Source organism: Lepidochelys olivacea (assembly GCF_965140295.1).
Source record: "Lepidochelys olivacea isolate rLepOli2 genome assembly, chromosome: 1".
NCBI lineage: Eukaryota > Metazoa > Chordata > Testudines > Cheloniidae > Lepidochelys > Lepidochelys olivacea.
This window is the reverse complement of record NC_140411.1, coordinates 279,143,846-279,155,898: the sequence shown is the minus strand read 5'-3', so window position 1 is coordinate 279,155,898 and position 12,053 is coordinate 279,143,846. Positions and strand designations below refer to the sequence as shown.

Genomic DNA, 12,053 nt, shown 5'->3' with positions numbered 1-12,053 from the left:
GACTGGTACGCAGCTCTTGACTTAAAAGACACTTACTTTCATGTCTCTGAATTCCCGGGGCACAGACGTTCCCTACGCTTTATAGTGGCAGGGCGCCACTTCCAGTTTACAGCTTCCCCTTTGGCTTGTTCTCGACCCCCAGGGTGTTCAGGAAATGTGTAGTGCTGATAGCGGCTTACCTGAGGCCTCAAGGGGTCCAGATCTTCCCATATCTCGATGATTGGCTCATCAAGGGCAAGTCTCTGGAGCAGATCCAGAGGAGCATCGATCTGGTGCACTCCACCTGCAGCAATTTGGGTCTCCTAATAAACAGAAAAATCCACGTTAACGCCAGTTCAAAGCATAGAGTTCATCGGAGCAGTTCTCAACTCCATGCGAGCCAGGGCCTTCCTGCTGGAAGCACGCTTTCAAGCAATGTCGGAGTTGATTGACCACATACAGAACCAACCGCTCACCATGACCCACACGTGCCTGCGACTGTTGGGCCACATGGCCACGTGTACTACGTGGTAAATCATGCCCGGCTTTGTCTGAGGCCCCTGCAAGTGTGGCTGGCCTCGGTCTACATTCCCAGCAGGCACCGATAGGACCCAGTGGTCACGGTGCTAAGCCACAGCCTCTCGTCTCTGGACGAGACGACAAGTTGCAGTGGGGGAGGTTTAGATTGGATATTAGGAAAAACTTTTTCACTATGAGGGTGGTGAAACACTGGAATGCGTTACCTAGGGAGGTGGTAGAATCTCCTTCCTTAGAGGTTTTTAAGGTCAGGCTTGACAAAGCCCTGGCTGGGATGATTTAACTGGGAATTGGTCCTGCTTCGAGCAGGGGGTTGGACTAGATGACCTTCTGGGGTCCCTTCCAACCCTGATATTCTATGATTCTATGATTCTATGACTGGTGGTGGGATACCAGGTTGGTGCTGCAGGGAGTCCCTTTCATGATTCCCTCACCCTTGCTCACCTTGGTCTCAGACGCATCAGACCTGGGCTGGGGAGCCCATCTGTGCGAGCTCAACACCCAGGGCCATTGGCTGCAACACAACCTGTCCCTTCATATCAATGTCAAGGACCTCAGAGTTGTTTGCCTGGCGTGTCAGGCTTTCTTCCCACACCTGAAAGGCAAGGTGGTGCAGGTCCTGATGGACAATACTGCCGCAGTGTACTACATCAACAGGCAGGGTGGCTCCAGGTCTTTGGCCCTTTGTGGGGAAGCTCTTAGCGTCTGGGACTTTTGTGTGCGGCATGCCATTCATTTGGTGGCCGCCCACCTGCCCGGAGCCAAGAATGTCCTGGTGGATCACGTCAGCAGCACCTTTTCGTCTCACCTCGTTGCTGTCCTCAGTCATGGTGCACCTGGTGGCCATCTCGGCTTTCCATCCCCTGTTTCACAGCAGGTCGGTCTTCACCCATCCCATGATAGCATGGTTCCTTAAAGTTCTGGAGCACCTTTACACACATGTTTGGGATCTGAACCTTGTGCAGTCCAGGCTCACGTGGCCCCCCCTTTGAGCCTCTGCCTTCCTGTTCACTTCTGCTTCTCTCCTGGAAGGGTTCCTTTTTGGTCGCTATAACCTCAGCCAATAGGGTGTCCCCTTATATGGTCTTCTATAAGGACAAGGTACAGCTGCGTCTGCAGCCAGCCTTTCTGCCCAAGATCGTTTCCCAGTTCCATACTGGTCAGGATATATCTTCCTGTCTTCTGCCCGAAGCCTCATGCTACAGATGAGGAAAGCAGGCTGTGTACCCTGGACGTCGGGCAGGCACTGGCCTTCTACATAGAGAGAACAAAGCTGTTCCGTAAGTCTACACAATCGTTTGCTGCAGTCACTGACAGGATGAAGGGTTGCCCGGTGTCTACCCAGAGAATCTCGTCCTGGATCACAGCCTGCATCCGCTACTGCTATGAGCTGGCGAAGGTGCCCCCGCCAGCGATTGTGATGGCTCATTCAACTAGAGCACAAGCATCATCATCAGTCTTCCTTGCTCAAGTGCCGATCCAGGAAATTTGCCGCGCCAAGACCTGGTTGTCCATCCACACCTTTGCTTCACACTATGTGCTGACCCAGCAGGCTCAGGCTGATGCTGGTTTCAGCAGAACAGTACTCGAATCTGCAAGACTGTGAACTCTGAACCCGCCACCATGGATTCTGCTTGTGAGTCAGCTACAGTGGAATCAACGTGAGCAAGCACTCAAAGAAGAAAAAACGGTTACCCCACCTTTTTGTAATTGTTGTTCTTTGAGATGTGTTGCTCATGTCCATTCCATTACCCACTCTCCTGCCCTGCTGTCAGAGTTGTCGGCAAGAAGGAACCGACAGGACACGCAGGGCCAGCAGCACCTGATATACCATGCCAGGAGCGCGGCACTTCAGAGGGTGCCACAGCCGGCCCTGCTGGGTACCACTAAGGCAAAAGTCTCCAACGGCCTCACATTTGGGCACATGCACAGCTACAATGGAAGGGACATGAGCAGCACATCTTGAAGAACAACATTTACAAAAAGGTGGGGTAACCATTTTTTCCATGAACTTAAAGAATCTGGTCCAAGAGTTTTTATGTTTCCAGCTTCTACACTGTGTCCTAGACTGAAGAAGAAGAGTAAGTTAGGAATTTAGACTCAATAAATACATTGGGAAGTACAAATGGAGAATTTGGGGTAGAAGGAATTGGTGAAAACTGAGACACTGGAATGAAATGGACAGGAGCTCTGGAGCTTGAATATCAAAAGAAAAAAATTTGCATGAGATGTGGGTTTTGTAATGTAGGTATAACATCAAAATAGTTTTTTAAAATGCCACTTTTCAGGAATAACAATGCACACAACATACGTTAAACAATATTCCATAAAAGTAGCGTTGCATGTTGGTTGATATTTGTTGCATTGTATATTTATAAAGTTACAGCAGTCATTCAGTTTCACCAAATGCTGTTTCTTAAGTAATGATAGGGGAAAGATGCTCATAAGCATACAGAACACACTAGATGATGTCACCATGTTGGTCCATGTGAACTAGATAGTACCAAGAGGAATCAACAACACTAACTCTATTATAGCAAGACCAGTATAAAAACAAGTAGCAAAAATGGAGAAAGATAAATCCAATTTAGAATCAGATTTCTATTGTATTACTTTCAATGGCAATCTTGGTAAGAAAGCCAAGTTTAAAGTGTCAGTGTCACTTTCAAAGCTATTAAAATGCTTCCAGACTATACAATCTCTGGGTTTAGTAATATTATAGTTATGTCAGTGCTAAATTAGAATGAGCTTTCTTTCTCTTCAAGTTATACTCATGCTGAAACACTTTAAGAGACTGCTATTTCACAACACTTCAGTAACAAATTGCCTCAGCCAAGGTAAAGGTTAAAAATGATATAAATGACAGTTGTTTTCCTTTGGAGAGTATAATTTCTGAAACAAAATGCAATCCTGAGTAGAGTTGGCAGTTCGGTCTGTACATTAAAAGGTTATTTCTGCCTTCTGTTTGCCACATACTATATACAAACTGATGGACTCAGTCACTAGAAAATAAATCACAGTTCACCTCCATCTATTTTTAGTTATGTATGTATTGGAATAGCTTAATGCCTTAACAATAGGATGAGAAGAGAAAGGGCATCAGCAATTTGAATGAAACCAGTATCCTCTATGTTTATAGTACGTTGCATAGTGTAATAACTGATTTGTGTTGACTATCTGTCATAGATCTGAAGAAAAAGAATAGTGTTCCAAACCAGAATTTATAAATCATCTACATGTTACTGAAAACAGTAAAACAAGAAATTGGATTTGTACTCTTTAAAATAAACCGTTGGTGATTTGGATAGTCATTGCCTTGCCACCCAGTATGAATTGTGTTTGCTATAGTGAGTAATGTTTAGTGTTAAATAAATTAGAATGAGTCTGTAAGAAAAGTTTTGTAAAAAAAATTGACTGCATTAGGGACTATTTGCTTAGTAATAAACCATTCTGTTTCAGAAGTTGCAGAGGAAAACTTGTGAATATGTTTCTATGCATAACACTTGAGAATCACTGGGAACTAAAAAGAAAGAAAACATTTTAATAAATGCAAACGAGTCTTCAAAAACACTGGATCAGGCAATAAACAAGATACACTGTGGAACTTTCTCTGCTAAAGGAGTAAAATATAGTGGCCTTGATCCTTCACTGCTTTGCACCTTTTGGAGTCATTTATGCATGTGCAACGTTAATTTAAAATGTTACCAGACTATAAGTGTGGTATTTTACACTCACTCTGCATAGTATAAAATTCTATACCAGGTATCGCATAGAACACAGAAGAGTGAGGCCCACTGTTTTCCTATACATTGATCCAAACAATACACTGAACTGGGTAAAATTGACGACATTGGTATCTATCCTCTCTAAACATTTTTCTGTGGCCTATTCCACATATATGAATGGAATAACAAATACAAGAAAAGGTTACTCAGGACTTCCCAAACTAAAAAAATCCTTTGCTCTTACATATACTGCCAAATATTTTTTTTTCTATAAGCACCAAAAGAAGCAGGGTATGTTTAGTGTTCCACACCCTGGCCACGTGATTATAAGTTGCACTATTTTCTATCCACACATATTTGTTTTAGTTAGTTATACAACTCTTGTTTAGCCATGAAATGCTGACCAAACAAATCAGCATGCGGGACCTATGCAGTGGAATGGAGTGGTTGACAAGGTGGAGTGTGAAGCTCTTTTCCCTCATTACAACATGCTGAAAGAATTAAAATTTATTATGAGGGTGAGGGTAGTTGACAAAAATCCAAAAAAAAAAAAAATTCTGGATAATATGTCTTGCTTAATCAAATCATCAGTGACATTTTCTATAAATCCAGCATCCACTTGCATCTTCCCTTTTCCCCATTGGGAACAGTTAAGTAAAGGAAAAGAATTCCATCAACTACAAATGAAGCTGACATAGAATATAAAATGGACATTCCAAAATGTAGGCAGAGTAGTTGGAGTTAAAAACTCTCTGCAAAACCTTACAGAATAGTAGTTGAAAACAGATTGTTAGCCTCTAAAAGACCATAAAACTGAAATTACAAAATCAAGATCAGATAACAGTAAACACACAACCTTCATGAAAAAATTAATGCATTATGAAATAATCCAGATGCAATAATATTAAAGTACGTAACTAGTAGTTGGTTTCCCAGAAGAGATGGAAACACATAATTCAACGTACTTCGAAAAAAAATAATTCTTACAAAACTCTTAAAGACTTTTTTCCGTGTTCAGTTGATAATAGTTTTTCTCCTTGTGTGTGGTAACTAGCTAGCCTATAGAAATAAACAGAATGGAGAAATAATTAAATCAAATAATTGCTTTTAAAATAGTACTCCATAAACACACCAATGTTACTTCCATTTTGTCTGGGTTTAGAAGTAGGACTTATGCTCGTTGGCTATAAGAAGGGGTTGTTTTCATCACAGTACATCAGAATGCTTTACCTGGTCTGGCATTGTGCATTTTTGCATAATCAATGCCTTGATTTGTGTTGTTGGACCATTGATCTGGATGTTAGCTCATTTACATCTGATGTGTGTCTTCTGCATATTGCACTGTCTGTAACACATGGAGAATCGTGACATGCATCTTGGAACCAGTCAAACATCCCTTAATATTTGCTTAGGTCATGATTTACCAAATTGTTCTGTTCAGTATTAGGCACATATGTAGGGACCATTAAAATCAGTGGGATTTAAAGTATGTGTTCAGATACCTTACAGAATTGGGAACCTTGTGCTCATGTTGTGAGAAGGCATTGCTTCAGTTCTGTTATACCTCATATGAGCCTTTCCTCTGTATATTGAGTGGAATTAGAAGTACACAGTGGCCTATGAAGAGCCGATAAACCTGAATATAACAGAATTGAGCCTGACTGTGAGACGTTAGCTCTTTTGACAGCAGCTCCTTTTGGTATGCTCTTTCTTGCTATTCCTTCTGCTACACGTGTGCTGTGGGATCTTTGTAAGTTATTAGCCTACATGTCAGGATATATCTGTTTCATTAACAGTGAATAGGTCTACACTCCACTTCAGCTTTTATTCAGTGCTTCATCCCATTACCTAGAATTACTCACTTTGTGTGAAGTTGTATAGAGAGAGGAGTTCTGCGTGATCCACATTCCTTTAATGAATTGTAAGATGTCTTGTTAGTTGCTTCATATACAATAGACTGGCTCTTTCACAATTATATGCTGTACAAAGATTTGCTATACAATCTTTCATAATGTATCCACAAAGTATTCCTGAACATTTTCAGGGTTTATATATCAATATTTATTGAACTCCCAATTCAGGATTCTGTTAAAGAAGTTTCTGAGATCCAAACTTGTTTTTTCTTAGAGACCAGACATACTGATTCAAACTATAATTATCCTCATTGTAAAGGACATTTCACTGCAAAATATTTAAAAGAAACCCAATATGTCTTTTTAAAATAACTGTAAACATGACTTTTAAATATGAATCAACTCAGTCTCCCTTCTACCTCCTACAGTTTTGAGGGTAAAAATAATGCTGGTTAGAAATCTCACCTGTGAGCAATCAGGTAATTAGACATTGTGTAATGTTACTAGTGCCTACAAATAATGGCAGGCACAAAAATGGTGTCCAGGTTTTAAAAATGTGGCTCATAAAAATAGCTGCTTAATACAGGCTTATCTATCTGCTGAATTGTTGTTTTAAACACCCAGTATGCGTGGGAGTATACAAGACATGGGTTAAGATACTTAAAACCTGCCCCAAGTAGCTTACATTCTAAATATACTACCAAAATAAATCATATTGGGAGAGCTAGAAGAAAGTACAGTGTTAGAGCATTATTTTTCCTCACTGCTTGTTTCCGTATCATGAGTGGATGACAGCACTTTTACTAATTATTTTGTTCAGGGAAAATAGAAATGGTTTAGATTAATTTATCAGTGGTGCAGTAGATAAATGTTAGCCTAGCTCAGATTGTAGCATTTTTAACTTGTATGGGTGATGGGTGACTCTGGAGTGGGATAATGAGAAGACACTCTCAGAGTAGAGGAGAAAATAAAACTTCCATGATTAAAACCTGCAATTTCTTTTCAGAGCTTGCTAATTTTTGTTTAAAATATTTATAATGCATGCATTTATAGAGAGTCTTATTACTGCATACCAAACAATAAAACCGTAACAGTTTTCTTCGCATAAATGTATTTCACAGAATCTTATTAACTATCACTTTAGCATAAATAATCTGCCAAATTTTTCTCTGACGTAGCCAATAGTTACAGCAGTGATTACGCTGACCTGAATTATTTTATATACAATATTGTCTTGAAACTGTTTTTGTGAATACTTTCTGGGATTCTAAAGACAGTCTCATATATGAACCTTCATTTTGTCATGGTAAATTCAGTCAGTCCAATAACCAAGCAAACCTTTCCACAAGGTACTGAACTTCAGGATAATTCCCAATTTTACCCACATAAACAGCATGCAGTTCCATTCTATTCTGGAGCCTAACTTAATATCTATCTAAGACACCCCTGTGTTCATAGATTTTCATGGTATGGTAGTTATTCTTCCTATTTTTATGACATAATCCATCAGACAGTTTCAAAGCACGATATGTACATTAATGGATTAAGTCTCAGAGCACTTTTGTGTGATAGGTTAATAATATTACTATCTCTGTATTATAGATTCATACATTCCAAGGCCAGAAGGGACTATTGTGATAATCTAGTCTGACCTCCTATATAACTCAGGTCATAGCACTTCCCCAAAATAATTCTTTGAGCAGATCTTTCAGAAAAACATCCAAACAGTTTAAAAATTGTCAGTGATGAAGAATCTACCACAACTCTTGGTAAATTGTTCCAATGGTTAATTTCTCTCACTGTTAAAAAATGTACGCCTTATTTCCAGTCTGAATTTTAATTTATAGCTATTGGATCGTGTTCTACCATTCTCAGCTAGACTGAAGAGCCCATTATTAAATTTTGTTCCCCATAAAGGTATTTACAGACTGTAATCAGTCACCCCATACCTTCTCTTTTGTTATGCTAAATAGACTGAGCTCCTTGAATCTACAATATGACAGGTTTTCTGATCCTTATATCATTCTCATGACTCTTCTCTGAACCGTTTCCAATTTATCCACATCCTTCTTGACTTGTGGACGCCAGACCTGGACACTCTTTCAGCAGCAGTTGCACATGCCAAATACAGACATAAAATAACCTCTCTACTCCTACTCGAGATTCCCCTGTTTATGCAGCCAAGGATTGCATTAGCCCTTTCAGCCACAACATCACACTGGAAGCTCATGTTCAGCTGATTATCCACCACAGTCCTCAAATCTTGTTAAATTCCTTTGGTTGAATGGCTTAACCCAAGCCACTCAGTCAGTTCTGTGACACAGTTGGGAGTGGAGCCTTGATCTCCTGATTCAGAGTTAGGTGCTTTATTCACTATACCATGCTTCTGTAAAGCTAATTAGGATATTGGGTATAGTGACTAATTTTAAAATTAATACAGTCATAAAAGCACATCCTAATTTTACCTCCATATAAAATCACACATTTACAGTCCCCTTCACTTAAAATAATTCACAAAAAGCAGAATTTGAGTGAGGATCGATGTGATACATTCTGTACTCAGTAGTGACAAAAATACAGGGAAATATATGTCACAACAGATTACACCTTTGCTGTTATCCTGAGATTAGGACCACTGTGAACAGGACTGAAAATAAAGATTATGACTAGAGATCAGATAAATTATCTTAAACATAAACCTACTATTCTCTCCTCCTTTATTGTACATAGGACTCCATTGGATATATCTACACTGGAATTACAAGGTGTGATTCCCAGCCCAAGTAAACAGACTAGTGCCAGCTCTGCTTGAGCTAGCATGCTAAAAATAGCTGTGTGAATAGCTTGCATCCGATGAAGTGAGCTGTAGCTCACGAAAGCTCATGCTCAAATAAATTGGTTAGTCTCTAAGGTGCCACAAGTACTCCTTTTCTTTGTGTGAATATTGCAGCATCACTGGGGGCTCAGGCTAACCACGAGTCCAAGCCCACCTGCCATCTTAGCCTGAGCTGCCCCCAGCGCCACAATGTCTACACTGCTATTTTTAGCATGCTAGCTCCAGCAGACCTGGCACAAGTCTGTCTTCCTCTGCTGGGAATCACAATTCCTAGATGCAGTGTAGACATACCTTGTAGGCCAAAGACTTCTGTTGGTCTTTTTTCCCCGAAACATCATCTTAATATTTTAGGGAGCTTCTCTTTTTCTTCTCCTGGTTGCCCTTTGCTAGCCACATTCTCTAATTCTTAGAGCTTCCACTGTTAGTCCATTGGTCTGGAGTCTTTTTATCCTTTCTCAATTTTGGTCTCCTTTTTCTGTCTGCTAGGTCTTTGAAAAGAGTTCTGCATGCAGGTTTGTATCCCATTCTTTGAATGCATGTAACTTTTTATAAATCTGAAGACTTTTGTATTTCCACTGGCCTCTTTTTAACCTCTTCTTCTTGATTAATCTTAAAATATTTTAGAGCCATCTTTCTAAATGGAAATGCCAAGATCCTATCCAACTTGTTTTCATTTTTAAGTATTAAAATCACATTCAGAATGATTTAAACAGTCAGCTGACATCAAAGTGTTTTTTAAAGAAAACCTAGCAGAATTTTTCGTACACACAGGTAGTATTCATAATGTTGCCAGTTTAGCTGTCCCAGTGTTGCATTAGGATTAAGCATTAATTTAGGAGCATTGTTGTCACTTGAAACGTTAAAGAGACTGAACCAAACTCAGTCGCAGTCTGTGATGTAAATGCTCTGGTGTTTTGAAGAAGCAGCAAGAGCCTTTGCAGCTGGTCCTTTCTGGAAAACAAACATAATGGCTAACAACAAAACAGGCCGTCAGCACTTAGTAAACAAGCACACATTCGGTAATGACTTGCCAAAATACCATTTAAAAATTGTTTACTGTAAAAGAAAACAGCAGTAAGTGACACATACGTCCTGTTACATTGATGGGCTGCCAGCTCAGCATCTTGGGATGATTGTCAATGTGTTGAAAGAAAGAAAGAAAGAAAGAAAGAAAGAAAGAAAGAAAGAAAGAAAGAAAGAAAGAAAGAAAGAAAGAAAGAAAGAAAGACTTTGCAGAGAATTCACTTGGTTCGGTCTTGGAGGAATAGTTTTGGAAAATGTGAAGATTTCAAAAATGGAGCCTAAAGCAAAAACATCTGTTGTTGAGAAAATATCTTTTTTCATAACACTAATATGCTTTCTATTATTGGATAGGAATAACAGTTACACAGCGCTGCTCCTATGCTCCAACTACTGTTTGTCTTTCTCAATAGATGATTTACTTTAAGAGAAGAAGAATTTAATAAAGTAACACACTATTTTTCTCTCATCTGCAGATTGCTCTCCAGGATTGTGGGGGTTTCCCATGTGCCGGTATTTAAAGGAAGAGGGCTGGTGCTGTGGTCGCAATGCCAGAATGTCAGCGTGCTTAGTATGGTTCTTTTTTCTTTTTCTTTTTTTTTTCCCTACTGGAAGTTTTATCCAGATGTTATAGAATTCATTATTTTTGGCTTGTAATCCTAGAGCTATGACTTAAATCCCAGACTCTACAGGATAACATCATTAATGTTGTATGCATGATAAATTATAGGTAAAAAAAATTGTATTAACCTTCCAACTTTGCACATTTTATATTTGCGAAGGGCAGGAAACAATGAAGATAGACAAAAAATATTTTTAAAATGACCAAAAAGGCCACAATCTTGTTGAACTGAATTTAAGCAAAGTAATCTCTCAGGGCAATAGGTCATGGCAGTGATTTAAAAGGGATAGTATTTCTTCTACCATCACTGACTTCCCCAAAAAGGTTCATTGTTCATAACACTCAATGTCCTAACTGTACAAGACCGTAAACAGGCCTTTCTAGCCCCAAAACCAGAGTAGGCCTACACGCTTATACAAGCCTTTACACCAGGAAATCATCTAACATTGCACCAAGAGACAGAGTGCTCCTGTATACTCATTTTACATCAGCACAGGATGATGGATTGATGCTTAATCTGAGGATAAAGGCATGACCCTAAATCTTCAACTACTGTGGCATTAGGAAACCGCCACCTCTAATTTCTGTTGATTTTTAATCCCTTTTCCCAGGATGCACCACAACAGATGCTGTTAGCCTCAATTTCAGCTGCTAACTCACACAGATACCTGCCAAAAACCAACTCAGGCCCATATGTCAAGATTAAAGAGATCAGAGCTAACATTAGAGATCTTAAGACTGAAACATGTCAGGACAATTATACAGGATGGTTTCACCCCTAAATGTGACATCCTCAACAAACTGCATGAAACATCTCAAGTGGTTAAGGATATGGACCAAAATGTAAATTCTAGAACCTTCGTACGTTACCCTAAAACCCTTCAGTAAGCCCTCCCAAAATGTTTTTGCCATCTTCCGTTGTCCCAGTAATATATCCATTATACCCTAGATCAAATGGCAGATTAGCCCATTCCTTTCCTTATAGAATTTCCATTTCCCACTCTTTCTTAGGGCTTATCTACATTGAAAACACTACAATGACACAGGTTTCAGAGTAACAGCCGTGTTAGTCTGTATTCGCAAAAAGAAAAGGAGTACTTGTGGCACCTTAGAGACTAACCAATTTATTTGAGCATGAGCTTTCGTGAGCTACAGCTCACTTCATCAGATGCATCCGATGAAGTGAGCTGTAGCTCACGAAAGCTCATGCTCAAATAAATTGGTTAGTCTCTAAGGTGCCACAAGTACTCCTTTTCTTTTTACAATGACACAGCTGTGCCACTTTAGTGCGTCAGGGTAGACAGTACCTATACCAATGGGAGGGATTCTACCATTGGTGTAGGTAATCAACCTCTCCGAGAGGCAGTAGCTAGGTTGACCTAGAATTGTCTACATAGGGACTTAGGTTGGCTTTACTCCGCTCAGGGGATGTGGATTTTTCACACCCCTGACTGACATAGTTAAACGTACCTAATTTTCTA

The 12,053-nt window shown here is 39.8% G+C and overlaps 1 protein-coding gene across 2 annotated transcripts in view; it reads left to right on the top strand.

The window, feature by feature from the left end:
- Positions 1-12,053, top strand: part of METTL25 (methyltransferase like 25) — a gene marked incomplete at its 5' end in the record, with an annotated part of 99,196 nt that overhangs the window by 60,435 nt on the left and 26,708 nt on the right. For both annotated transcript variants that reach the window (XM_084616747.1, XM_084616748.1), the window contains one exon: positions 10,427-10,521. In XM_084616747.1, coding sequence (XP_084472873.1) covers positions 10,427-10,521 — 95 coding nt within the window. The remainder of the gene's footprint in view (positions 1-10,426; positions 10,522-12,053) is intronic.